Source organism: Engystomops pustulosus, chromosome 6 (assembly GCF_040894005.1).
Source record: "Engystomops pustulosus chromosome 6, aEngPut4.maternal, whole genome shotgun sequence".
Taxonomy (NCBI): Eukaryota; Metazoa; Chordata; class Amphibia; order Anura; family Leptodactylidae; genus Engystomops; species Engystomops pustulosus.
The window spans coordinates 64,001,726-64,029,314 of NC_092416.1; the positions used below are offsets into that span (position 1 = coordinate 64,001,726).

At 43.0% G+C, this 27,589-nt stretch overlaps 2 protein-coding genes across 3 annotated transcripts; both read left to right on the forward strand.

The window, feature by feature from the left end:
- The first annotated feature begins 1,213 nt into the window (after positions 1 to 1,213).
- On the forward strand, positions 1,214 to 15,017 carry UBE2M (ubiquitin conjugating enzyme E2 M). The gene is made up of 6 exons (XM_072156339.1): positions 1,214 to 1,789; positions 6,214 to 6,308; positions 7,741 to 7,779; positions 9,471 to 9,574; positions 13,294 to 13,357; positions 13,836 to 15,017. The coding sequence occupies exons 1-6, from the start codon at positions 1,681 to 1,683 to the stop codon at positions 13,974 to 13,976; spliced, it is 552 nt and encodes a 183-aa protein (XP_072012440.1). The 5' UTR covers positions 1,214 to 1,680; the 3' UTR covers positions 13,977 to 15,017.
- A 6,120-nt stretch (positions 15,018 to 21,137) lies between these two features.
- CHMP2A (charged multivesicular body protein 2A) lies at positions 21,138 to 25,440 on the forward strand. 2 transcript variants are annotated; one of them, XM_072156340.1, is made up of 6 exons: positions 21,138 to 21,291; positions 22,120 to 22,328; positions 22,665 to 22,844; positions 23,228 to 23,358; positions 24,124 to 24,185; positions 24,986 to 25,440. In XM_072156340.1, exons 2-6 carry the CDS (start codon positions 22,161 to 22,163, stop codon positions 25,105 to 25,107), a joined length of 663 nt encoding a protein of 220 aa, XP_072012441.1. In that variant the 5' UTR covers positions 21,138 to 21,291; positions 22,120 to 22,160; the 3' UTR covers positions 25,108 to 25,440. The 2 variants fall into 2 exon arrangements, with proteins under 2 accessions (XP_072012441.1, XP_072012442.1); XM_072156341.1 differs by lacking the exon at positions 21,138 to 21,291 and adding an exon at positions 21,375 to 21,396.
- Positions 25,441 to 27,589: the final 2,149 nt, after the last annotated feature.

Consider the following 27,589-nt stretch of genomic DNA (forward strand, 5'->3'; position numbering starts at 1 on the left):
TGCTTTATGTTGCCATGGATTTTTAAGATTCCACATATTTTACTAGAATGTTATGAGGCTCAGAAGGTGCCATTTTTAAAATTTTTGGGAAAATCACCAAAACTAATATTTAGATGGACCTGCTCAACTTCTAATTGACTGCAAGAAGCCTAAATAATGCCAAAAAAACCCAAAACGGGAAAAAGCGGCACTCCAAAAGACCACACCGGTGCTGTCCAATAAAGGGCTAGTCTTTATTACCGATCAGTGGGGTACAACATATGGATAGACAACAGCACATGAGGTAATGGCGCTTCGGTGCCCCATGTTCTATATGAGCTTTACTCTTGTAAGATTAAGTGGTTAACACCCGCGATTGGAGTGATAGACAGCTGACAGCCGCTGCTTCTGGTGCCGCCTCCGTTCATGAGCCGGTGCCAGAAGCAGGATGTTATACAATGTCCCGGTGCACTAAGTATCTAGCCGCAGGACATACTATAACGTCCAGGTGCGCCTAGGGGTTAAAAAACTGTGGAAAAAAAATAACATTACATTACTGACTCAATAAAAATATGGAGGTCCTAATTGAATCTTTATTTAATGTTGGGGAGGGGAGCTCAAATTTTTGAACAATCTCTCAGGGGCCGGTCAGAAAGAATTCACATTGCGCTATTATTCTGTTTAGAAGCGGGTGCGTTCCACAGCCCAATCACATGTTTCTGTGGAAACGCATGCAATCAGTAACCAATGTCCTGTGTTGTTTGAATGTCATCGGGCAGTGGCACGCCCCGTGCACTTTGCTTCCGTGTTACAACGCAATGTGTGACCGCATCCTAGAGGGCCGGATGTCACCCTTGGGCCATACAATGGCCATGACTGGTCTAATGGAAACTCCTGATGCAGGTATCAGATGGGACCTTCCTGCACTGAACATGGCTGTGAGTTTGCACTTCCCATTACATTACCGATCCCCCAAAAAGCCACAAATTTTGCCCAATTTCAACCCTCTCGGGCAAATATACAATCATCTGGTTTTGGCTTACAAATCCTGAACGTGTAAATGTGTTATTACTGTTGTTCCTCAATCATTGCTGTTTGGTTTCTCATGGGAACAGTGCTGCTTCCAGCAGGAAGGCAGGAAAATGCACTTGTTAATCATGCTGTACAGCAGTTCTCTGCTTAACAGTGTCCCTCAATGGCAGCTGTCAGTTCCGCGCCGACTACAGACGTCCAATCACGTGCACACGCGCCGCGTCATTTCCGTGCCCCGTATGCTTTTTGACGGGACTGCTCTCCCGAGCTCTGGTCAACGTCTCCGGAGTTTGCCGAGGGGAGAGCACACGAAGTCGTTCGGGCGGACTTCCAAGCGTTTCCGAAGGCCAGGGCTTCTGTTTCCGGAAGTTGCCGAGTGCCGGGACGAGAGTTTCCGAAGCTGCGCAGTAGGAGCAGGCAGAGTGAAGCGCCCGCAGAGCACAGTGTTTCCGCTGCCGGGCTCAGGGTAGAGCCGGCCTAGTGTTCGCTGCGCTCCGGCCTCGTACGTAGCAGACACTGCGGCGGGACATCGGCTGCGGCCTGGCCTGTACGTAAGGCAGGGGAAGAAGAGACGGAGGGAGGCCGGGAGCTGCCCCCGGTGCGGGACACAGGGAGAGCCGGAGGGAGCGGGTGAGAGACACAGAGAGGCCCGCGGGGGAAGCCAGCATCATGATCAAACTCTTCTCCCTGAAGCAGCAGAAGAAGGAGGAGGAATCTGCCGGCGGCACTAAGGGCAGCAGCAAGAAGGCGTCTGCCGCACAGCTCCGCATACAGAAAGGTGAGCGGGGCCCGGCAGTGCACCCCTCCAGGGCGGCCACAGGGGGCGCTGCTGCCACACTCACCCAGAACCGCACGGCTCAGTGCTGGGACCTGTAGTTCCCCAGCTGCATAAAGCCCTTCATTATTATGGGACATGCAATAAGGTTCTGCAAATCAGAAACTCCCCACAAAAGTGAAAATAAAACTGGTTAGTGACATTGGCTCAACAACTACAGTTGTAGCAAGTTTTAGGCACCTGTTCCTCGAAACTGGCCAATGAGAGATTAGCTTTGAGTTCCTACATTGCACTGGAAAGAGAAACATGCGCTCTGATTGGTGGCTTTGGTCAGGTTAGGTTGTCAGCGTCTATTCCTATACATATCATATACCCAGTGCCATATATTCCTTCTCTGGTTTACTCTCCTGCATCCTTTGATGCCTTACATTAGGCATCGATTTTGGGCGGGTGTAAACTGGGGAGGGTATGGTCCCCAGTATAGCTTGAGGGTGGGCACAGAGCCTGTTCATCCCAAATTTATTACAATAGTACACACCTTATTTCCTTTAGCAGCTCATCCTAATGGTCACAGCAGTAGCTGATAACAGAAGACAATCACAGGAGATCTCATGGTGCCCTAAAATATTTTGGTCATGGAAGGGTAGAAGACCTCCCAATATGGCTGATATCTCCTATCATATCTCTGCATGCAGATCCTAGGTCTAGGTGATTGGATTGTCCAACAGAACTCATGTGTACGGGGCAGATTGATTATACAGTGGTCAAATGGCCACCTTGTTTCTCGGACTGCTCACTCACAATTGATCTGTTGATTTCGGCATCTAGAGCAGCCCCGCGCTGCCGGCCCCTCACATTCCTCAGTGTGAATTGTGTACATAGATCACTCACTGCAGTGCGCAGCATTTTAGCCGTCTCCTTCTAATCCTTGCCTGTAGTGGGCTTTACTCTATTATTCCACTTTAGATTTTGGGAACGTTCCACCATTGGATCCTCCCAGTTATCGGTTGGTTGTCAGAGAACTGTCAGTGTGGTTGTCAGCCACAAATAGCTGATATGTCCCTTCTTATCTGCTGTAGGGAGATTTTCTCTTTATAGGCTTTTCCTACAACGTTGATCAGTAAGGGTCCAAAAGCTAGGACCCTATGTGTAGCCGTCTCATAGCAGTGATCCTAAGTTATCCTGTATCTGTCTAGTCAAATAAAATAATGTGCTGTTTAGGGCATAATGGCAAAAGAAGAACGTAGCGGAACTATAGCGACTACAGGATAATAACAAGATAATAAGGGTGATGCCACACGCCCCGTTTTTGGTCAGTTTCAAAAAGCAAGCGTTTTCATTCCTTTTAAATACGCAAGCGTTTTAAAAACTCGGATCTGTTTAAAAACGCATCGGTTTTTCACTGTTTATTGTGCGTTTGGCTGCTTTGAACCTGTTTATTAAGATCCGCATGGTAAAGGGTCAAAAACAGATTAAAAACCCCATGTGTGGCATCACCCAAAGAGTGATGCCATACGTTAGCATTTTGATTCAGTTTTTAGTCTATTTTAAGCATACGTTTTCAGTCCGTTAAAAAATGGATGCGGTGTTGATTTACCGAATTCCATTACTATTTGTTAATGCATGCATTAACATCGCGTTTACAGTGTGTTTTGTAAACGCAAATGCTAACAGTAATGTAATTGGGTAAATCGCCTCTCGCCAGCTGTTGTGCGTTTTTAAAACGCAATGAAAACGCAACCAAAGTGCGACGTGTGAACGCGCCCTGAGGGGTGGTTCCCCTTATTTTCTATCTTCTTAGGAATGGGTGGAACCTTCGAATCACTTTAAGACCACATTCAGGTGGCCCCAATCTTCAGTATTACATAGATCACATTACAGCTGTCAAGCATGGGTCTAATGACCTGAAGAATCCCTAAGTATCTATTTGGTGTTTACATCCCTCTGTGGGGTTTCTCATCACCCGCCCCATTTAGTCTCTCCTGCCAGTGGGACAAATTTAGAAAAGAACATTCCATAGGAAACCTGTGAAGGTTGAGGAAGCCCTAGCACGGAGAGGAGGCGTCACGCTGGACTGGAGCACTGGAGTGAGATGGGTGCAAGTTCACACCTGTGCTCTGTAGCATCGGATTTCCCTTCCGTTATTAAGTAGTTGGAAAAATAGGAATAGCTGGTGTCCTTTTTTCACTGTTATTAAAGGGAGTCTAATGGATGGTTAACTTTATATTCCTTAAAAACCTTCTGTTTTTAGTTTCCCTTATGCTCTTTCAAGTGGGAACGGTGCCTCATTTTGACACCCCTTGTGGCCCAAAAAAACAGTGATCCGGGAGAACCCTTTTAACCATTGGTTTAATTGGTTTCTGTGGGAGACGTGGAGCCTTGGGGTGATGCCACACATGGCGTTTTGAACCAGTTTTTGGTCTGCTTTTAAGCAGTCCGTTAAAAAACGCATGCGTTTTTGACAGGTTTTACCAATTATTTTTTTAATTAAAAATCATCAAAAAAGTTCGTTTTTTTTAAAACGGACTGCTTAAAAACAGATCAAAAACAGGTTCAAAACACCATGTGTGACATCACCCTTAGGCTATATTCACACTGCCGTTGCCCGCCCGTACCGTACCGTAGCGGGCAACGGCAGTGTACGGGGAGAGGAGGAGGAGGAGGAGGAGGAGGAGGTGAGCGCAGCTCACCCCCGCCCCTCTCCATAGCAACCTATGGCGCACGGCCCCGTATTACGGGAAAAGATAGGGCATGTCCTATCTTTTTCCCGGGTACGGAACGGTACGGTGCCGCACGTGTGCTGCACTGTACCGCTCCCGTAGGGTGCCGTGCGCCCATAGGAGTGTATGGGGGACGTATATCGGCCGTATATACGTCGGCCGTATATACGTCCTCCATACGTTCGTGTGAATGTAGCCTTCGTCTGTATGGTGGCTGCTGTTCACAGGCTGGGCTGGGAGTCCAAGCATCATAACTATACAAATTGCAAGGAATCTTGTGGGACCCTGTCCAACTGCAGGGACCACTACAATGACAGGACCTCTAGCTCTCCAGAGAACAAGACCCTGCTCTCGCTATTGGATGGAGCAGCAGGATGAACGCACGCCCTGTCTCTTTATTTACTGTCTGTTGTAGTGGCCTGAGATGGCCAAGCGCTGTACTTTGCTATTTGTCACTGGCATACTATTAAAAGGAGTGACCGAGCATGTGCTCCTCATGTCCATTAGTGAGAACAGGGTCCCAGCAGACAGATCCTCCCCAATCAGATAGTTATGTCCTGCCCTTAAAGGAAACCTACCACTTTAAAATGACCCTTCTGACCCACAAATACCTTAAGCTAGCTCAGGATGAGCTGATGCCGAACCATATTTTCAATTAAACCAGAAACCGCTGTATTTGTAGAAAAATGACTTTCTTGTGGTAGTAAAATCTGTCTTCGGCGCTTCTGTAAGCGTCATGCGGCGCGCACCCCGGACCCGTCGCGGCCGGATCCCATTGCGCATGCGCGAAGTCCCGAAGCCTCGTAGTATCGCGAGGCTTCGGGACTTCACGCATGCGCAATGGGATCCGGCCGCGACGCGCCGGGAGGAGGTGGTGCGCATGCGCTAGTGTGCCCGAGAGCTCGGTGACGTCACCGGCTCTCGGGCACTGCAAAATTAGTGACGGGAGCGGCGCTGGCGAGAGCGTGACCGCGGAGCAGGGTCCAGGGTGCGCGCCGCATGACGCTTACAGAAGCGCCGAAGACAGATTTTACTACCACAAGAAAATCATTTTTCTACAAATACAGCGGTTTCTGGTTTAATTGAAAATATGGTTCGGCATCAGCTCATCCTGAGCTAGCTTAAGGTATTTGTGGGTCAGAAGGGTCATTTTAAAGTGGTAGGTTTCCTTTAAATATGTTGGCCACTTTACCTCATGTTTTGCCTAGTGTGGAGGGCAGGACATTAGGTAATTTACCAATATACATCTATTATCCATTTTATGGTAAGGGATGTCTGGCTGGTGAGGTAAAAGACCAGTTGTTTCAAGAGAGATATCAAGGATGCTGTGCAGAACTTTAAATGGATTTATATTGGTAAAATACTGTGCCCTTAATATCCTAGGGGCAGGGTATTGGGTAATTTACAAATAGACATGTATCAAAAGTTCTGAACCGCTTCCTTGATATCTTTCTTAAAGCCTTCTGTCTTTTTACCCCACACTTACACACCTTACTAAAAAACATTGAGGTAAAGTGGCCAACCCCTTTAAATAGTTGAGAGAGCCCTCGTAATAAGGCTGTCATTTGGGAGATGCCCTACTCAGTGGTGGTGTCCACAGATATCTTTTCTCTTTGTACTATTTTATGCTTTGTGAAGGCATCCTAACCTGTGCATCCACATAATGTGCATTTATTCATCACATGTACATTGCTGTTTGTGTTTTAGATATAAATGAATTGAATTTGCCGAAGACGTGTGAAATAGAATTCTCAGACCACGATGACCTTCTAAATTTCAAACTAGTTATCTGCCCCGATGAGGTGAGTGATGTAAAGGACCCAATGTTGTAAGTCCAGGGTTGTTTCATTCTCTCTGGTTGGGGCAAGGGGGGAGCAGAAGTTAGATTGTGTTTTCACAGGATGGAAATACTTGATGCACGTGAAAAGGTGGAGCAGTACTTGGCTAGGACCCCCACCTGCTGTTATATTCTGAAAAAATGCAACCTTCAGTGGATTTGTCTGGAAAATCAGCTGATTTACTCTATGGACATAGACAGCAGCAGGCAGACACATCCCAGGCTTGTTGTAGCTAGTCCTCATTACATTGAGCCTGATTGGCTGATGAATTATAAAAGGTGTTGTATGCTACTGGCTTACAACCTAGATTAAAGCGGTATTCTCATCTGGGTATTCACATTTAATTTTATTCATTTGCCATATGTTAACATTTCTTCAATGTTCCTTTGTGAAGATAATTTCTCATAAATGCGGCCATGTTGTTCCTTAGAAACAAGATGGCTTTCTCAGATACGACCACCTCACAATTGGGTAGCAGTGGCCAGACATGCGCTATTGAGTCCTGCCGGACCACCAGAATTTAGCCTTCATTACCACAAGACGGCTGTGGGTTATGCAGTAGCTCCCGGACGTTTCATATCTAAAAACTTTGTTTCTTTGTGCAATCCCTCCGGCAGAGGTGGTTGTATCCAAGGATAAAATCTTGTTTCTAAGGGATCATGTCACTACATTTATGAGAAATTATCTTCCCACAGGAAATTTTTTTAATAACATCTAATTGAAGAAATGTGTGTGTGTATATATCTATCCATCTCTGATTAATGAAATTGAATATAAATGCCCAGACTAGAATATCTTTGAAAACCTTCAGCTGACGCAGTCTGCTCATGAAATACCTGCTGAGGGACAGAAGTCTTATTGACAGTTACAGAAATCGTGTCATTCCTCTAAAGGTCGTGCAAGAAATATATTAAGTTAGGGGAACCATCATTTTTGTCCATGCCTGTTTCGTGAGGTTTTTTTTTTTTTAATTCGGTTGAAGCATGGCTGAAAAGCAATGTCTGCCTTTCATTTGTTCATTTTCATAGAAATTCTATTTTTACTATTGTTAGATGGTAAAGTTATATCTGTGAGCATTGTGGGTTTTTCTTCCATTAAACAAGGGGTATCAACAATTTTGTCCATGTGTGTGCGTGTACCTGAGAAGAAACTGCCTGCAGATTTTATCAGCAATCCAACATATTTTATTTTTTTTGTCCCTGAGTGTTACATTGACGGCCCATTGTAGCTCCTGTGGCTGATCATACAGGGTACTCCAGTCACGTCACTTCTAAGTGGGCACATTACCAGTCTGCCCCTGTTGTATTGTCATCATAGTTTCGTCATTGCTCTCGGATGTATATCTTTGTTTCACTTTTGTTTGTCTGATTTTCTCTTATCTGTTTTATTCCAAAAGGGTTTTTACAAAGGTGGAAAATTTGTCTTCAGTTTTAAGGTAAGAAATAAACAGCTTGGTAATCTTATGTGAAGAGGGGACATTATAATATGGTGGTGGTATAATGGCTGCCACATGATCCCCTTCACTCTCTGCTGTGTAGTCTGGTACAGGAACAGAAAGTTATGGCCATGTCTATATGGAGATTTAGTGTTGCTTATGTATCCAAACAGCCCTAATTTATAATGCTCCTTTCAATTTCTACATTGTAATTTGTATTACAGTAAATCCACCAGTCTGGTTTACTGGTATCATGTGTCCCTGCTACTGGGTAGCTCCCATTAAAGTGATCCCAGTAATATGATTATTAGGAGCACTGCTTGTGCACATAAGGGAAAAACATGTTCCTTTAACTTTATGTAAATGGACCATCTCCTGCTCCCTCAGCGTGAGTAATGGAGCAGCAGAAAGTGTAGGGGGAGGGTATAATTATAAAAGTTGATGTTAGAAGGAAGGCGGCCATGGATAAAAAATATTAGACTACAAAGTGATTGTGCCTTGATCACTAGTGTGTGTCTGGTTCATTCATGCTTGATGGAGAGTCCCTTCCAGTACAGGAGCATATTACTGTATACATTTTACTGTAAATATTTAATAGCAGTAAAAATCACTGGATTTCTTTAAGAATAGTTTTAATTTTGACATGTAGCATGTCTCAACTTCTTTTGTGATTCCCTCTCTGCATTTAAGCAATGAATAAGGCCCTTAATGGGGAAGATGCCCACATAATTGGTGTTGTGCCATCAGGCCTGTGGAGTCAGTAAGCCAAACCTATGACTCAATTTCCCAAACTTCAATTTCAGCTCCACCAAATTCCTCTAATCTTTAGCAGAGGAGCTTTACTACAGAGCTTGTAGCTGAGAAGTCCTCACTGCTCCTGGGTCCTCTCCCTCTGCTCTGTGTCCTAACTCCTGGCATTGGTTGTATGCATTGAGCTCAGGACTCTGAGCAAAGCGCCTGCAGGAGAGGACCCAGGACTAAGTACTTGTCAGCTGCACTGCTCCGGGTCCTGATGCCAGCGCATACAACAGCACAGGACTCTGAGGAGATTTGAGAAGTGGAGCCAGGAAAGTAGAAAGTTTTATTTTTGTCTGCTATAGGGTCTCCAGCATTTGTCTGCTATGAGGTCTCGTGTATTATTATATAGTTATATAGTCTGCTCTGAACGCAGTCATTGGTTTCTGGGTTGGCATTTTGTGCTCTAGTTGTTGGTGCATCTAGGTTACTGGAAACTACGCAAGCCCTTAAAGTTGAGTAGTAAGACAATGCGGCCCTTGGACTGATAAATGTTGTTCACCCTTAGCCTAAATCCTTAGATCAGGAATAAAACTGACATATAAAGCAATTTTTTTTCTTCCTAATCCACACCCCTGTGTGCCATAAATAGATTTGGGCAGGATCTGACAGGAGAGTAAAATTGGAGTATTTTATAACACTTTCTATAACTTGCCTTAATACTTTGCTGTTTGTGATAACCCCTCTAAATGCTGTTCCTGACAATCTCTATTGTCCATGGCCCCCAAGATGCCACCATATTATTAAAGAGTACTAATGGCCTCTGTTAGCCACTACATTATCTACATGGCTTGTGTCACTGCTCCTTGGCATCCCAGTTTAAAGATGGTTATATGTAAGGTAGGGCTATAATTCTGGTTGTTTATGAACCCTGACAGCATATGGTTTTTCTGCAGGTTGGACAAGGCTACCCTCACGATCCCCCGAAAGTGAAGTGTGAGACAATGGTATATCATCCAAACATAGATCTAGAGGGTAACGTCTGCCTAAATATTCTAAGGTATGGAACTAACCCTGGACTTGGCACATATTGAAGGGGCTGTCTGGAATTGTGTTTTCATTTATATGGGCCTAAGGCTTGTAAAAGTAACACTCTATAATTTCGGTATCTATTTTTATGTGGGGACTCGGCGGTGATGTCAGGTCCATTATAGTGAGAATGCACTGTCAACGCTACATATAGAATGAGCCACTGTATAAAAACGGACAACCCCAGTCCAGCGCATCTATGATCAGTACGGTGTCACTCCAGCTCTATAATAGTGTTGGCTGTTCACCCTGCACCTATTTAGACTATTTGGGTTTTAAAGGAAAATCTTTGGTATGCAAATCTATAGACCGTGTTTGGTAGCTGTCCTGGTGAAATCATAACTTTTATGTGTGATAGTAAAACCAGGACTGTGAAAATTGCTCTGAAATCCAGAATTTACGTTTATACAAGTCCATTGGGTCAATGTCCTTGGTGCTTTGCTCTTGGCTTTTTGCATTGATCTTTTCCTCAGCCTCTGGGGTAGCAGACTTGAAATTTAAAAATTTGACAAATTTTATAACATATGATATGACTTTTTTTTTTTTCCCCTACAATAGTTTTGTATTAAAATTTACCAGCTTGCCAAGCGTTTCAGAAGATGATGCACACAAGGCAACAAAAGCCTTTAATTTCTGAAGGAATAGTTTTCATGCACCATAAAGTATTATTTATTTTTTTTTTTTTTAAACTACACACCACACCCCAAAGAAAATATCTAGCGGTTATTTAATTCTAATTCTCTGGTGTCTTAAAGAGAACCCGTCAGGCAAAATAACCCCCCTAAACTAAATAGATTTTCATAAACTGCCATTAGAGCGCATTGCCTCTATCCCTTCATTGTCCCTCTACATGCCTGTAAACCTAAGCAATGAGGTCCTAAAGCTTTATGCAAATGACCTGTGAAATGTCCAATGAAGCATTAGCATATTCAAGCTGTCCAGCTTATTCATAAGTGGGATGTACAGCCACACCCCAGGTGCTTGACTGACAGCTGCTCCATGTGCTTGCTGGTGGCCACGCCCCCTGCAGCCTGTGTGTGTATGTGAAAGATGCAGCAGCTCCAGGCAGCCATGTTATAGCAGAACATGTCAGGTACTTGTGTAGCTGATATCTGTGTATTAGGAGGATGCAGCATGTCAGCAGATGCAGCACACACACTAGCCATGCTTTACTATACATTACACACAGACATGAGCAGGGGGAGGAGAGGGGAGGGGGAACAGGAGTGACATCACTGCCTCTGACCATGTGACCGCCTCATTTGCATAATAAAGAAATTATGATTTTGCAATGATTAATGTATGAAATAACTAAATAAAGGCTGTGATGGATCCTTGTGAGCTGCTCCAATAGGTAGTAGTGACAGGACAAGTGACACAGACCTGATGACAGGTGTCCTTTAAAGGAAATCTACCACCAGGATGAAGGATTGTAAACCAACAGACTTAATATACTGGTGTGCCCAGTATCTGCTCTTCTTTAGCCGTCTTATACATTGGTGCCAGCCCCTTGCCCCCCAGTTTATAGCTGTCCATCCCCCTGTACGTAGCTAGGGCATGCTCCTACCCTCCAGTGTGCTTGGCTCTTAAAAAAAAAAAAAAAAAAAAAAAGCAAAAGTCCCCTTTCTGCAGGTCCTATTCTTGGTTCCAGGAGCGGCAGGTCTTTGTGCGCTGGACGCGTACACACTGACTTAAGCCGCTGCTGACATCATAGCACGTGAAGCCTGCGCGCATGGACCTGTTGCTCCCAGAGCTAAAAATAGGACCTGTAGGGGGTGTCAGAAAGGTGAGGTTTGACTTTATTTTTTATTTTTTACTTGAGTATAAGCAGAGTTGGAGTTTTTCAGCACAAAAAAAAAAAAATTAGCTGAAAAACTTGGCTTATACTCGAGTATATATGGTAACAATATTAATAGGCAGGGGAGGGGTTAAAGTTACAAAATGAGACACATATTTGTAATGTATAGGATATTTTCTCTTTTTCAAAGTAACTCAAAATGACCATTATAAATTAATTCCCTATTGCATTGATGGTGAACCTTTTAGAGACCAGAGTCCCCAAACTACAACCAAGACCCACTTATTTATCTCAAAGGGCCAACACAGAAATTTAATTTGTGATTTATACTCCCTGCTCTGTCATCAGCACCCTGAGGACACCAATAAAGCAGAAAATAGAATAAATTTGGATGATCATTGTAGCTTCCCTCCAGGGTCCCATAAACAGGAAGAATTGTCAGGGCCGGAGCAGGAGCTACAATGATAATCCAGATCTGTCCACACCTTCCCACTCCTCCAGTAGTCCCAGGTAGAGCTGTCACTTTAAAATATCTGTGCACAGCAAGTCCTGGGCTGTCTAGGACTGCAGGAAGATATCTGGAGTCCTCTCTGGTGCTGGCCTTGGTACCCACAGAAAGGGCTTTGAGTGCCACTTCTGGCACCCGTGCCATAGGTTCGCCACTACTGTCCTAGTGTGTGACAGTGGTTTTGATATATAATATGTATAGTCTCAGGCCAATGGGGTGACTATGGTTTTATTTATTGGCAAATATTCATGTATATGTTTATTAATTTTGAATGCTTTTTGAACTTTATGTCCCCCCCATAAAGTTATTAAAGAAAAGAAAAAAAAATCCCTGGGGAAATTACAATTCCCCCCCCCCCCCTTTAGTTTTCCACTGTAACTGGGGCATCTATAGGAGCACCAGTTATAGGGGAAACAACTCCCTGTGAGGGAAAATGCCCTACTGACTTGATTAGACCCAGTAGCTTTGCTTAACCCTTTCAGACCCCGCAGTGTCACATGACTATAGAGCCAATGGTTGAGTAGGTTCTTTTCTTTACTGCATAACAATATTTCTGCCCTATGCAGTGGTGGTAATAGTTTCTGCCTTCTCCCTAGGGTCCTCAGCTGCCCCACCCCACATCTCTAGCACCTGTCATGGGTAAAATCTGTGTAGAACAGACTGTCCTGTACCATTGTGACAATATATCACAATAAACTGGATTTTAGATGGGGGGGGGGGGGGAGGATTAGTATCTGATGTGTCCCTCCCCTCTAGCAAAATGTGACATTTATGCAAGAAGTAACTCTTTCGCTCAGTGTCCCGTGGCCGTGGAGGCAATTGTGCAGGTGAATAAGTGCATTTTTAATTCTAAGAGGAGATGCTGAAATGAGGATTTCACCACTGCATGTTGGTGCAGTGATGAAATGCTGCTGACTGTTTCCTTTTAACATGATGGGATTGGAGCAAATAGTGATTGGGTACACAGGAGTCCTCCTTCCAGCAAAATTAATTCAGTTTCATGATTCACAGACCTCATGAAAAATGTATCTGATTCTTTGTTTAGCCCTGCCGATGCTATATATGTGCATATCTATATATAATATTATGTATGTGTGTGTCTGTATAGATTTGTTTCTCACGCACCTTTCTTTGGCCAGAACTTCACCATTTTTAGGCTAAACTACACTATCTAGCAACATTTTAGAAAGTGAGTTCATTACATACACCGTAGATATCGTTTTGGTCCTTTGGGAAACAAACCCATGTCCTCCTTTCTGTGTACAATGAAATCCAGAAGAACAATATCTGTACAAATGCTTATCTGACGATCATATTCCTCGTCCATCTCTTTCTTTGCGCTATGAAACAAATGTAAACTTTCAATTTCCTTCTGTTTCCACAGGGAGGACTGGAAGCCTGTACTCACAATAAATTCTATAATATATGGCCTACAGTATCTCTTCTTGGTAAGCATGGATTATAATAGAGCAGAAACTGTTTTCTGGGAGTAGAATATTGATGGCTTATCCAACAGGTCGTTGATATTGGTTCTGTGGGATCCGCCACCCTGCTATCACGTGTCCAACTTCCATGACCAATGACCTACTTGCCCATATAAGTGAATCTTGTCTTGATTATAGATGAGCGTACCCAATGTTGCCCCTAGCAACTAGCCATGGCTATCGTTGGGCAGTGATGTACGCAGTTATTTAGATGCCAATGCGCTAGTATGACCAAACGTATGGTCTGCTCATCTAAAGCGTTACTTGGATTTTATTAGTCAACACTAAACTCCTTTAAAAAAAAATATTTTCATAACCTGTATTGTTTTACTGGCACTAATTACAAACATGCATTTTCATATGTATTGTGCAGCGCCTTTTGCTGGCACTAGGTGTCGCTCTTGTCCTTTCGCTTACTAATTATCATTGCTTTCTCTTGTAGGAGCCAAACCCTGAAGACCCATTAAATAAAGAAGCAGCCGAAGTTCTTCAGAACAACAGACGCCTGTTTGAACAGAACGTGCAGCGGTCCATGCGGGGCGGTTACATAGGATCCACCTACTTTGAACGCTGCCTGAAATAGAACTACGCAGCTTTGAGTGCGATACCCGCCATTCATCTGACCCACTTGTCTCTACTCCCCCTGTCCTTCCAAGTTCCCTCTTGTTGCCCATGACCTCATTTACATTTGGGCCCCTCCCACCACTACAAAATATCCAAGCTGAGCTCCCGATGTGGGAAAGACCTACACAAGGTCCTGCTGCTGTCCCTGCGCCCCTGGGAGGGAGCACTGTGCACACGTAACTTGCATACCTGGCTATGCGATCCTTTTTTCCTTTAGGTTAATAAAGCCCCACACCTTTTGTTGTTCGTTAATTTACCGAGGTTGTAATGGGGACAAGAATTTTTACTTAGCCCGCAATTCCGTAACTTAACCCACCACAAGTCGTTTTATCATTTTTGGTGGCCTTACTATTTTTTGAGCAAAATTTGTTTTCCAAGTTTCATTTGTTTATCTGAAATAATTTTATTAAAAGAGAAAGAAAGTGATTGAATTGAGCCCCATTGACCTATTTATTATTTTGCTGTGTGGTTCCCATCTCAACACGTGTGAGGTGCTCATTATCTTGCAGCGCATCCTGGAGAGTCGCTGAAGCCTGGGGGGGATTGTGTATGACAAAACCACATCTAGACCCCAACACTGTTTACTTGAGGCCTTTTCTTTTCCTTGGGGTCACTTGGCATGTACTTCCACAATCTCAGCTGCGTTGTCTTTGTTACTGGGAAAGTGTGGAACAGTAAGAACATTACTGTCCTCCTACCCTTTAGTGTATTGTCCATTCGTATAACAGCCCCCATCTGCCCCGCTCCCCCTACCCCTTCCTCTGTGCGGGATCAAGGCTTTTTAAGCGCACGTATTTATTAACAAATGGCTTCAGTTGGGTTGACTAGATAGACAAGGGGGAATTAAACTCCGTTCTGGACCGGATCTATGAACCCAACTGGCAATTCCACCTTCCATGTGAAGAAGCTTGTAATGGTCTTTGGGTGGCAATGGGCTCCGTACTCATCAGGGTTTAAGAAAAAAAAAAGACCCTGTCAGTTAAACCAGTTTTAAAGCCAATATGATGGTGCCCTTCCCCCACCTTTGTGACAGCCATGCCTGCGCCCTGATCTGTACTTCAGTGTGCTGGGGGGCATAGGGCACCCTTTTTCAGAAAAGAGTATTATTCTCAAAACCTGGTAATGTTAGCAATTACTGTGCAGTAATGGGTACAGCAGGTTTCGGGAATGAAGCTCTTGGAGTCCACTTATTGATGTGTATGGTTTTAAATAATAAAACAAAAAGACAAAAAATAAATAAAATGTAAACCTGATTCTCCTGGAGTCCAGTGGTTTATGTTGATGTAGTAGCATCTGTGGTGCGGTGTAATGGGGAACAAGTAGGGTGCGAGTGTGTGTGTTGTCTGTTGAGTGAGGTGGGTTGTAGTGGTGAGTGCTAGACTACAATAGAACCTCAGTTTTGTTATCAATGGGAATTGCACATGATTTGCTTAAATACATTCTCAAAAACTGTGTGAGTTGGAAAAGTCAGCCCCAGCAATTAGGCAGTTGTCTCTTGTCCTGGCTTGCGTAATTTGGGATAATTTTATATATTTATAATACCTAATGTTTTTATAAGTAAGTGTGTTCTAGGTAGGGGAAGGGTTGACCCACCGGGGGGAGGGGAAGAATGTTGGAACTGATCACACATATGATATGCTGTATTAAATATTGTATATATTGCCGTAAATCGCCTGCCACTGCCAGTAACTGCTGCTGAGCTTCTGTATACAGACGGCGCCATGTTGAATTGAGAGAGAGAGGAAGAATAAAGGCTCTGTTATATTTAAACCACAATGGAGACCTATATAAAGTTCCCTAATCCCAGACAAACTCTTTAAAGAGAACCCGTCAGGCAAAATAACCCCCCTAAACTAAATGTATTTTCATAAACTGCCATTAGAGAGCATTGCCTCTATCCCTTCATTGTCCCTCTACATGCCTGTAAACCTAAGCAATGAGGTCCTAAAGCTGTATGCAAATGACCTATGAAATGTCCAATGAGAGTCATTAGCACATTCAAGCTGTGCACCTTATTCATGAGTGGGAGGTGCAGCCACACCCCCAGTGCTTGACTGACAGCCTGTATAATGGTGTGAGGCTGTGTAATGATGTGCTTCCTGGTGCTGCTGGCCACGCCCCTGGCAGCCTGTGTGTTCATGTATGTGTATGTGAAAGATACAACAGCTCCAGGCTGCAGCCATGTTATAGCAGAACATGTCAGGTACTTGTGTAGCTGATGGCTGTGTCTCTGTGTATTAGGAGAATGCAGCATGTCAGCAGATGCAGCACACACTAGCAATGCTTTACTATACATTACACACAGACATGAGCAGGGGGAGGGGAGGGGGAACAGGGGTGACATCACTGCCTCTGACCATGTGACCAGCCTCATTTACATAATAAAGAAATGATGATTTTGTAATGATTAATGTATGAATTTACTAGATAAAGGCTGGGATGGGATCCTTGTGAGCTGCTCCTACAGGTAGAGGTGACAGGACAAGTGACACAGACCTGATGACAGGTGTCCTTTAATGTACTGCTTCCTGGTTTCCCTCATCTTGGCATGATTGACATGAGTGAGAGGCTCATTGCTGTCTTGAAAACTGATAGCCAGCCCCCCTATACCTCATGCTGCTTGTACCCATCCACTGCTAAGAAGTGTAGTTGGGTTTGACCATAGTTCTTAAAAGACGTACCATCAGTCAGACTGATGGTACATGTCCAGCATGACATGCTCAATTCTTTTAGTGCATAAAGCATGTTTGCTACTAAAAAGAGCCATGGTTTAATGTATCCCCGGCCACTTCTATAACAGTACCTCCTGCACACTCCCTGCTCTCTCCACACACCTTTGACGTCACCGGCCTGCTTTTAGCTCCCCAGCCGGGAGCAGAGGGTACTGTAGCAGCTTTGGGGTGTGCATACATTAACCCCTTAAGGACCAGGCCCTTTTGCGTCTTTATTTTTCACTCCCCACCTGTAAAAAATCTAGAACTTTTATTTTTCCATGTAGAGAGCTGTGTGACAGCTTGTTTTCTGCGTAACAAATTGCACTTCATAGTGATGGTATTGAATATTCTATGTCGTGTACTGGGAAGCGGGAAAAAAAATTCTTAATGCAGTGAAAATTATGAAAAACATATTTGCGATGTTTTCTTGTGGGCTTGGATTTTATGTCTTTCACTGTGCACCCTAAATGACAGGTCTACTTCATTCATTGGGTCAATACGATCACGTGGATACCAAATTTGTATAGGTTTTATAAGGTTTTCATACATTTACAAAAATTAAAACCTTTACAAAAAATTTTTTTTTCATTTTGCCTTTTTTTGTGCTAATGACTTTTTCATGCTTTTTATTTTTAGTTTTGTACGACCTTTTGATCACCTTTTATTGAATTTTTAAAATATTATTCAAAATGGCAAAAGAATGCCATTTGCGACTTTAGGCGCTATTTTCTTGCATTTTGGATGCTTTTAAAAACTCCACGTGGGAAGGCGGCCTCTAGGGGAAGTCATAGGGTCAGGGTTCTGGTACCATTGGATCTGGGTGAATCCCTGGATCGCATTGATACCAAACCTGGTGCTATGGTCCCATCCCAAGATATTTATATTTCGGTGTCCAAACATGATAAAATCTAGGGAAGCGGGGCACTATGATCCCCTGACTACCCTCCAAAATTGTATTTGCCCTGCGGCTGAGATGGACCAAAACTCTATAATTGTCCCTAACCAAAATATTGGTCTGAGATTTTATTATCCTTTGGGTGGTGGCCCACATGGCGTATTGAACCCGTTTTTAAGCAGTCTGTTAAACGTATGCGTTTTCTGAAAATGCATCCGTTTTTGACAGTTTTTCCCAATTATCTTATGGGATAAAAATCTAAATTGACAAAAAACAGTGAAAAAAACGCACACTTTTTTTTAACGGAGTGCTTAAAAACGGCCTTAAAACTTGCTTCAAAATGCTAATGTGTGCCACCACCCTTTGTCTTCTGTTTAAAAAATTTGAAGGAAGTCTCCTCAAGCCTTTAGCGCACGTTCACACGTTGCGTTTTGATCTGCGTTTGAAACGCATATACAACAGGTGAGGAAAGGTGATTTGCCTAATTATATCAATCTTAACATTTCCGTTTACAAAACGCATTATAAATGCGATGTTAACTCACACGTTCACAACACGTTAACGCATGCATTTAACGCGTGCGTTAACATTGTGTTAACAAACGTAAATGGTAATGTAATTAGGCAAATTACCTCTCATCAGCTGTTGTAATGCGTTTCAAACGCAATGAAAACGCGAACAAAACGCAACGCGTGAATGCGCCCCTTAGGGTGCGGTCACATGTTGCAGTTAAAACTGCATCGGCTGGTTTTAGGTGGCATTTCTCATTTTAACAAGTGAAAGACATCAAATAAACAGGTGAATGACATTTATTGAAGAGCTTTCTCCTTCAAAATCAAATTCGCCCATTCAGTTCATGTATTTCACCTGTGAAATTGACAAAACTGCACCTAAAGCCACCCGAAAACTAATTGCAGTTAATAGCAAACCCCTACAGAGTCCCTCTGCAGCCTTTGTATCAGCACATTGTAATGAAGGGGTTAAAACGAAACGATCAGCTTTGAGGTGGTTTTAGGTGCAGTTTTGTCAATTGAACAGATGAGAGACATGAACTGAACGGGTTAATGCCATTTGGAGAACAGGTTTCCCCTTCAAAATCAAATTCACCCGTTCAGTTCATGTCTTTCATCTGTTCAATTGACAAAACTTGCACCTAAAACCACCTCAAAGCTGATTGCGATGCAGTTTTAACTGCAACGTATAAACGCACCCTGAGGGCGCGTTCACACGCTCCGCTATCGTCGCGTTCATAACGCGACGCTAGCGCACAGTGGGCGGGGCTTAATAACCCGATTTCTCTGGAAACGCATATGCGATCGCCCCAAACTCTGCCCCCTGTGCGCTAGCGTCGAGTTATGAACGCGGCGCTAGCAGAACGTGTGAACGCGCCCAGAGGGCACGTTCGCGCGTTGCGTTTTGACCTGTGTTTTCATTGCTTTTGAAACACATATAGCATGTTTACAAACGTAAACGGTAACGTAATTAGGCAAATCACCTCATCAGCTGTTGTATATGCATGTGAACAACATGTGAACGCGCCCTGAGGCTACCATGGAGATGGATCGCCGCTCCCTGATGACGTCACGGGGAGCGGCGATCCTAGGCAAGATGGCGGCGCCCATGCGGCGACATCTTTTTGAGGCTGCCGGCAGCTTTGACAGCAGCGATCGCTGTGATAATACCCTGCAGCAAAGGCTTAACAATCGCATGCGTTTCCCTGGAAACGCATGTGCGTTCGGGCAGAGGACCTCAGCCCGTGAGCCTTCTCCATGCAGCCGAGTGAATACTCGGGGGGCGGTCGTGAACCAGTTAACAAGTGAAAGACATCAAATCAACAGGTGAATGACCCTTGTTGAACAGCTTTCTCCTTCAAAACCAAATTCACCCATTCAGTTCAACACAGCCAGCGCCTAATTTGAATACTTTTATGAACGTTTTTTCTTAGCAATGGCAATGTTTGCTGATAAACGAAGATAACGGCAGGTTTCAGAATGAAGACGACAGTATATAAGTTGTACAACTGTGCAATGCTAGTGGTTGATTTCCTTAATTTTAATGGTTAACTCAAATGCGGGAACTGCAAGAGAATATTCGTCACAGAATTCTGCTCTGCGATCCTGTGAGGGTGCGTTATACAAAGTACGGAGGGGAGTGTGCAGCAATGCTGTGTAGAGCTAAAGTCAAACATTCAAAAGTCAATATTCGTAAAGTGCTACAGAATGTTATAAGATTTATTAAACTGAAATGGGAGAATGATTTGTGTAAGGCCTGTGTTTAGGACTCATTTCTGGCTCTCTGAATATGCCACAATATAAAAAAAAACCTAAAATTTTCCGTTGTGAACACCACAACGGAAAAATGCTGAAATGCCAATCCACTTTTTTTTTTTTTGCCATCCATAAGAGTTAAAGAAATAATGATCAAATGACTGTAATTACTGAAAAAAATGCTACCTAGTACAACTATGTACATGCAAGTATAAAAAAAGATTTCTAAAGCATTTAATTTTGTAAAGGTATTAAGACATTACAAAACTATAATATTGGAATCTCTGCCTTTACTGACTCTCACTTGGACCATACCAAAAGTAAATATGAAGCCTGTAAGGAAAGAGCGCAGCTTCAGAGTTTAGATTTTTTTTAGGGGCAATCTTGCTTGGTCCAGAATTTTATCCAATTTCCTAATACATTACATGGCATCATAAACTGTGCCATTAGGAGGTAGCTGCCTACATTGTGCGGGCGTGACGAGAGTCTGTTTCTTAAAAAAAAAAGTCTGTTTCTTAACAATTGCCATCAGCAACAAACTGTACCTGTTTTGAATTCTTTACAATCAAAACATGTGGCCCTCATTCCGATTACAATTTCAGTGAAAACACATATGCAAGGCCCTCACACCTATTGTTTCATATGACTATTAGGGTGGTGGCACACGTGGAGTTTTGAACCCGTTTTCAAGCAGTCTGTTAAAAAACACATGCGGTTTTTGAAAACACATCCGTGTTTTGACCGTTTTCCAATTATCCTGTTTCATGTCACTCTGTGATCATTCTGTGACGGGCCCCTCCATGGACTGATCACTATGGTGGGGATTGTAATGTGAAACAGCCCTTATTGAACCATTCTTTTTAAAAGGCTTTTTCACACTTCAGTTTTTTTCTGGTGATCCAATGATGTCAGTGAACGTAAAATGAACCTGATCACTGAAAAAAAAAAGTAAAATGGTTCAGTGAGGCATCAGGGAAATATCACTGATGTGGAAATGTGAGTCTGCCCTCAGACACAACCCTAGTGCCCTTTCACACTGACAACCTCATCTCCACCCACAAGCAAACCTGTGCTCTGCAACTACCTCCAATTACCGGATTCCAAACACTAGAGAACCAAAGGCGACAAAGATCAGCTGTCCGCGGCGGCCATGTTTCCGAAGACTATTTTATACAAATGTAGGGCATGGATACTCCTACGAGGAGGACACCTTCATGGAAGCTTTTCTCCCCCTAGCGTCTATACACTGAGCCCGCAGCTAGCTGACCGAGACTACGTCACCGGTGACGAAGCGGCGCTCCCACGTTCCCTTGTGACCGGTGACGTCACATACCGGACAAACAGGAAGAGAGTAAGGAGAGAAGCGGTGTACGAGTTGTCGTTCGCTCTTAGAAGGAGGTAAGTGACGGCGGGGTTTAAAATTGTGAACTTTGGGTATGATCCCCAAAAGACGCACAGGGGGAGGAGTTAGAGGGGCACTGGATCTTGGTAATGGTTGTTAAGGTAGGCAGCTGATCTCAGTATACCCTGTAATAAGGGCACTGGCAAGTCATTGCTGGGACTTGTAGTGTCTCCTGTGCTGCCGTGTAATTTCCCACATGTGAATTGTCCTCTCATTCTCTCAGACATGGCAGGAAGTCTGATGTCACATCCCAATGTCTCAGGACAAGCAGCGAGACAGACGCCTGTATTATTGTAGGTCAGACTCCTTCCCAGCAACAGGATCCCAAAATACTCCTGGAGCCCTGTTATAGGGGGGCTACATGTGCACCTCTGTGTCCTCTGGTGACAAGAAGAATCTAGTGACCTTTCATTCTAGGAGTTTTTGGGGATGTAGACCACTTACATTCCCCTCATAACTCTTGGAAACTCAGACTGTCATAAAGTTTTACTATTTGTTCATCTTCACTGTGTGTCCCTAAGACCTTTTAATGTACTTGTGATGTGGATGATCAAAGCCAAAATTCCATCCAACATGACTGATCCTTTCCTGTGATAAGACTTCCTTGTTTATTGCAGGACATTGTGAGGATCCGCGTCACCATTCACATCATTATTCACATTGTTACTAACAGTAATCATAGCAGCTTTTTGTAGATGCTCATTCTGATCTGCAAGTTGTCGCTATGACAAGACAGATCAGCTAGGACAGGACAGGGAGTGTTGTCATGTGTACATAGGAGAAAGCCTTGTGACTGTTAAGTTTATAAAGGGCTGTTTTCTCAGTCTTTTTCAGTGGTTCATTCCGTCACATCCAAGAAACAAATATGGATTTTTTATTTGGCCGCCGGAAAACCCCCGAGGAGATGCTGAGACAAAACCAACGGGCACTCACCCGGGCTATGAGGGAGCTTGACCGAGAGAGGCAGAAACTGGAGCAGCAGGAAAAGAAGATTATAGCCGACATCAAAAAGATGGCCAAACAGGGCCAAATGGTGAGCGATCCCCAATTATACGTATAAGATGTATGTTATCACTGGACAGGAGGTATAGCTACACGGGTTGGTATAGTATACAGTTTAACCTACTGTCCCCATCAGCCTTGAAGGATTTTTTTTTTTTTTTGCCTTCCCTTGAATCAACACTATGACTAGTGGGTTGGGCTTGTTGGACCTGTGTCCTTTTCCAACCTTATCCTTACCTGATATATCAGCTATGAAACTGACTCCAGACCTCCAGACAGTTATATTCATAAATGTCTCAGCTGATTCTAGATGGCCCTTCAAGAAAATAATCCTAGACCTTAATCTGTTCTCTTCTATCTCTTCCAGGATGCTGTAAAAATTATGGCCAAGGATTTGGTCCGGACACGGCGATACGTGAAGAAGTTTATACTGATGCGAGCAAACATTCAGGCTGTGTCTCTAAAGATCCAGACCCTGAAATCTAACAACTCCATGGCCCAGGCTATGAAAGGGGTGACTAAGGCCATGGCCACCATGAACAGACAGGTATGGAGGGTCTAATATCCACCCTGATTAATGGTCATAGAGAATGATGGAATAATGTTTTACACTGGAAAGTAGGAATCTCAGTAGTTTAAATTGTAGAATACCACAAAGTATGTTCATGTAAATCCTTTTCATCTCATGTTCCATGTATAGCTTCTAATTTACTAACCAAGACCACCATAAGTCAGCGATAATGGAAGTGACTTCACTGTAAGAGAGTTCTAACCTGCAGTTACTGAGAAATAGGAAGAGTGGGAGTTTTGGGGTTAGCTACAGTCATCCATTTCCAGTTTTTAAGTGGAGTTGGGTTGGAACAGGATGACCCACTATGGTCACATGGCTTATTAAATGTATATCCTTACCTTTCCTGAATTTTCTTGTAGTTAAAGCTTCCCCAGATCCAGAAGATTATGATGGAATTCGAAAAGCAGTCAGAAATTATGGACATGAAGGAGGAAATGATGAATGACGCTATTGATGATGCTATGGGCGATGAGGATGATGAAGAGGAGACGTAAGTAGACCTGTCTAAAAATGTGGCCTTCAGATTCGTGGATCCTGAACGCGCATGATCTGGATTTGTAGTGACTTTACGTGTAGACAATCCACTACATGAATTACCGAGTACTGAATCTGCTGCATAATCCAGTATTTTTATTGAATGTGAGATTTTACAAACATATCTTTTTCTTCCATGTGAAATTGATATGTGGTGAAGATATTTTCATCCATAGCATGGACATTTTCTGATCCTTTTTTTTTTTTTTTTTCCTATATGTGTATTTAACCATTCAAATTGAAATGTACAGTGCATACAGAAAAACTGTGTGTAGCAACATTTATAGTGTTGAAACACTAATACACCATTTTTTGCTCTATGCTTAAAGTGGACATTGCCTTAAACTAATCTATTATGTTTTAGAGAAAGATTGAAGTCTTTGAGCTCTGTTCTCTTCTAATTACATTTAGCAGAGCACAGATCTTCCCATCAATAGAAATCAGTTAGTGTATACTATAGACATACTTATTCATACATTACAGATTATTGGACTGCTCAACTGACAATTTAATCTTCTTTGTATAATAAATCTATATCATTGGTTAACCCCTGTCAGAATTGTGTAAAGGGACCTCCCTCATATGGGGGTGTCTGACACTCTCTCATTTATTTTTATATGGGCAGTATCACTATAAAGGCAAATCTTTGATGACTGCAGAATGTTTAGGGGAAGGTGGAATAACCTAGTGCTCTGTAATGACTTTGCTTTTCTCTCTGTAGCGATGCTGTGGTCTCTCAGGTGCTGGATGAATTGGGTCTGACATTGACTGATGAGCTGTCCAGTAAGTATTTTTATCTAACCATGTGTCCTAGACCAAATCAAAGGGATGTTCAATTTCATTTGCACTCATGACCCATTGGTTTTCACCTGCCAATAGTCACTTTACCAATTGGAAAATTGTTGCGTCATTTGGTAAGGTTTAAAGAGGTCTTGTAGGTTTAACATTGGCCTCTTTAGATGCATGGTGGGGTCTTTGGATTTAACCACTTGCATATCAATGCTTCTAAAGTATTTTTGAGGAATCAAAAAAATGTAACTCCTGATGATTGGATACTGAAGGTTTATCCTCTGGTTGGGTCATTTATGTGCTGATAATGGAAAACCTCTTAAATAATTTATAGGAATTGATGACTTGGCATTGTAGCTGATGATGCTATGCGGTCACATGACACATCTACAAGCATCGCCTGTGATCTGGATTGCATATATTAGTTCTACATGTCATTGTCTGACCAGAGTTTTTTTCACTGAGTCATGTTGCAGCAAATACATCACCCATCACTCAGCTACTGTTATACACTAGCAATAATAAATGTTATGGACAGCAGATTTTGTTATTGACACAAATTTTAAGCTTAATGTTTCCTCACTCTTCACAAGCTGCTGTAAATTGCATCTCTTGGGATTTGCTTCTAATGTGTATTGATTACACTGGGCTGTACAATGTTAGCAGCTTTCATAGTACTATATATTATTACGTTTATATTAATATGCATGTTAATATATTATAATATTCAATATTTGTTAGTGCGGACTATACCCCTTGTGGATGTCATAATGACCCTTCTTATCTCCTTGCAGACCTTCCCTCTACTGGCGGTTCTCTCAGTGTGGCCGGAGCAAAGAAAGGAGAACCTGCAGCTGCTTTAGCTGACGCTGATGCAGATCTGGAGGAGCGGCTGAACAATCTGCGACGGGACTAACGTGTTAAACCCTGCACTACACAGACTTTGGGTTTTATCTTTGTTTTTTTTTTTTTCTGCGTTATACATGGGGATGTAGGGTTATGGATTGGAGCCTTCTATACTGAAAACATGACAGTGGTGGGGTTGCAGTCAGTGCTTTTCGTCTCCAGTCCCCGGCCATTAGCTGCCCCTGATTATGCTCACGTCCACACATGGTCTCTGGACAAAGACTGTTCTGATTTTATATTATAACCTTTGTGTTGCTGAGTTCTTATTCTCGTGTTCCTATCTCTACTTCGCTTCCATACAGGGCGACATTTTCTGTAAATAAAACCTGTCTGGAGAACCAAAGCTTTTCTACCACTCGCTCTGTGAGTTATCGTCTTTGTAGATTAAAACATACTTCAGTCTTTGTATCAAAACTGATCACGGCAACAGGTCAGAGTCCATAGTTCACTTCTTTTTGTAGTTGTGGACATGAAAACCGGTTTCTGTTTAGCGTTTGAGGACCTGTCGCTAGCAAAAAGTGGTTCTATTTAGCTGAATTCTCCTATAAAGTGGGGAGCAGACCAGAGTCCTATATCAGTTTTGTGGAAAAAGGTTCTATATAACTTGTCTCTTTTTGATTAAAATCTCTGCAGTTTTTATGCTAGTGTGTAGTCCTAAGCGGTCAGTTACAGTTATCTATGTATGCCTGTAGTGTGTTACAACTAAACTAAATATATTTATATAAAAGCTATTGGGGAGTTTTATCAGAAGTGTCTGAGAACAGAACTGCTCCAGTTGCTCATGACAGCCAATCAGCTCTGCTCGCAGACACGTCTGATACATATCCCCCATCATACCTTATCCATACCTTATCAATCTGCTCTGTAGCATGTTTCCTGCCAATAAAACAATACAATACTGTCTTCTATGCACCTCATTAGGGGGAATCTCTCTGCATAGTGTGTTACCATTTATACATTGAAGTAAATACTATCCAGTAAGCTCCCGCTAGTGCTGAAAATGAAGGTTTACTGACCGTCATCATGTTGCTTTCACTCCAAGGCTACATGCTCACGGTTCCCATAAAGGTCATTTGTGTACAGTCAGTGTGCTGAGAGCAAGCTGAGAGCAGGGGGCAGTGTGTGGCCCAGTTGTTCTACGTCCATGTGGCCCATTTGATACTTTGAATACTGTTCTTGTAGGGGTTACCTTGGAAACTATAAGTCGAGCAGGAATGTACATGTACAGAACAGTTAGGGGCAGTTCACACCTGGTAGAACAGGTGCAAATGTTTTGTCTTTTTCCTGTGTAGTATCCTCACCGGATTTACACAGCACAGGATGTATCACTCTTCCACCTGAAATTCTCATATTAGAGCAGCAGGCCCTATTGACATCTTAGTCGGCTTTTTATTCATTAGTTAAAGGATTTATATACACATTAGGTATTTTCATGAAAAATTTTCATTTTTAATAAACTAAAAAAAAATTAACGTCGAAGTGTAAATTACACAAAGATCAATGTTTTTGATAGACAGGGGGTGCAGTCACACGTCGTGTTTAACGCATGCGTTTAAAAACGAATTGCAACAGCTGAAGGGAGATTGCAACAGCTTTCAACACTTGTGTTTACAAAACGCAAATGTTAACAATGGGTTAATTGTCTCGTTTTGTAAACACAAGTGTTAACAGCTGTTTAATTGGGCAAATCACTTCAGCTGTTGCAATGCGTTTTTAAACATGCATTAAACATGACGCGTGACTGCACCCTAAGGGCGCGTTCACACGTTCCGCTATCGTCGCGTTCATAATGCGACGCTAGCGCACAGTGGGCGGGGCTCGGGCCGATCGCATATGCGTTTCCCGGGAAACGCATGCGATTAATAACCCGATCGTTTCCCTTCATTACATAATGAAGATAATCAAGGATGGTGAGTTTTTTAATTCCACAGGTGCAAGTCCTCCCATCTGATCGGATGTGGAAGAGCTGCTTTGGATGTGGCCACATTCTGTGTCTTTGGTATTGATGGTTGTATAACATTCACCATTGCATGAATTTCTCTCCATATACCTGGACCTTTTGTGTGGATAGAAATAAGATATGGTAATTCTTTCTTTCCTTCCCCTGTGACTCATGGACTCGTGACGAGCATGAGGTGTTCAGCACTTACATCACCTGAGGTTAATATTCAGGTCCCATGTCTTGTGTAATGTGAGGTGGCTCTCACAGGTTCTTTACAGGGGTTGTACCAAGTTTGCATATTATACCCTATCCTGAAAGGTGGGGGGCCGACAGACCCCGACGAGAGCAAGGGTCCCATTCTCATTAATTGATGGACAAGCAGGTGTCCTTTTGCTTCATCCCCTAGTAACAGAATGTTGGAAATTGGCAAACACAGTGTCTGGCTATCTCTGCAGTAGTAGTCTAAAAATCTTCCCCCACTGTCTATGTGAGTTCCAGAGAGTGCAGTGCATAGAAAAAAAAAACATACAGAAGTCCAGGTCCAAGATGT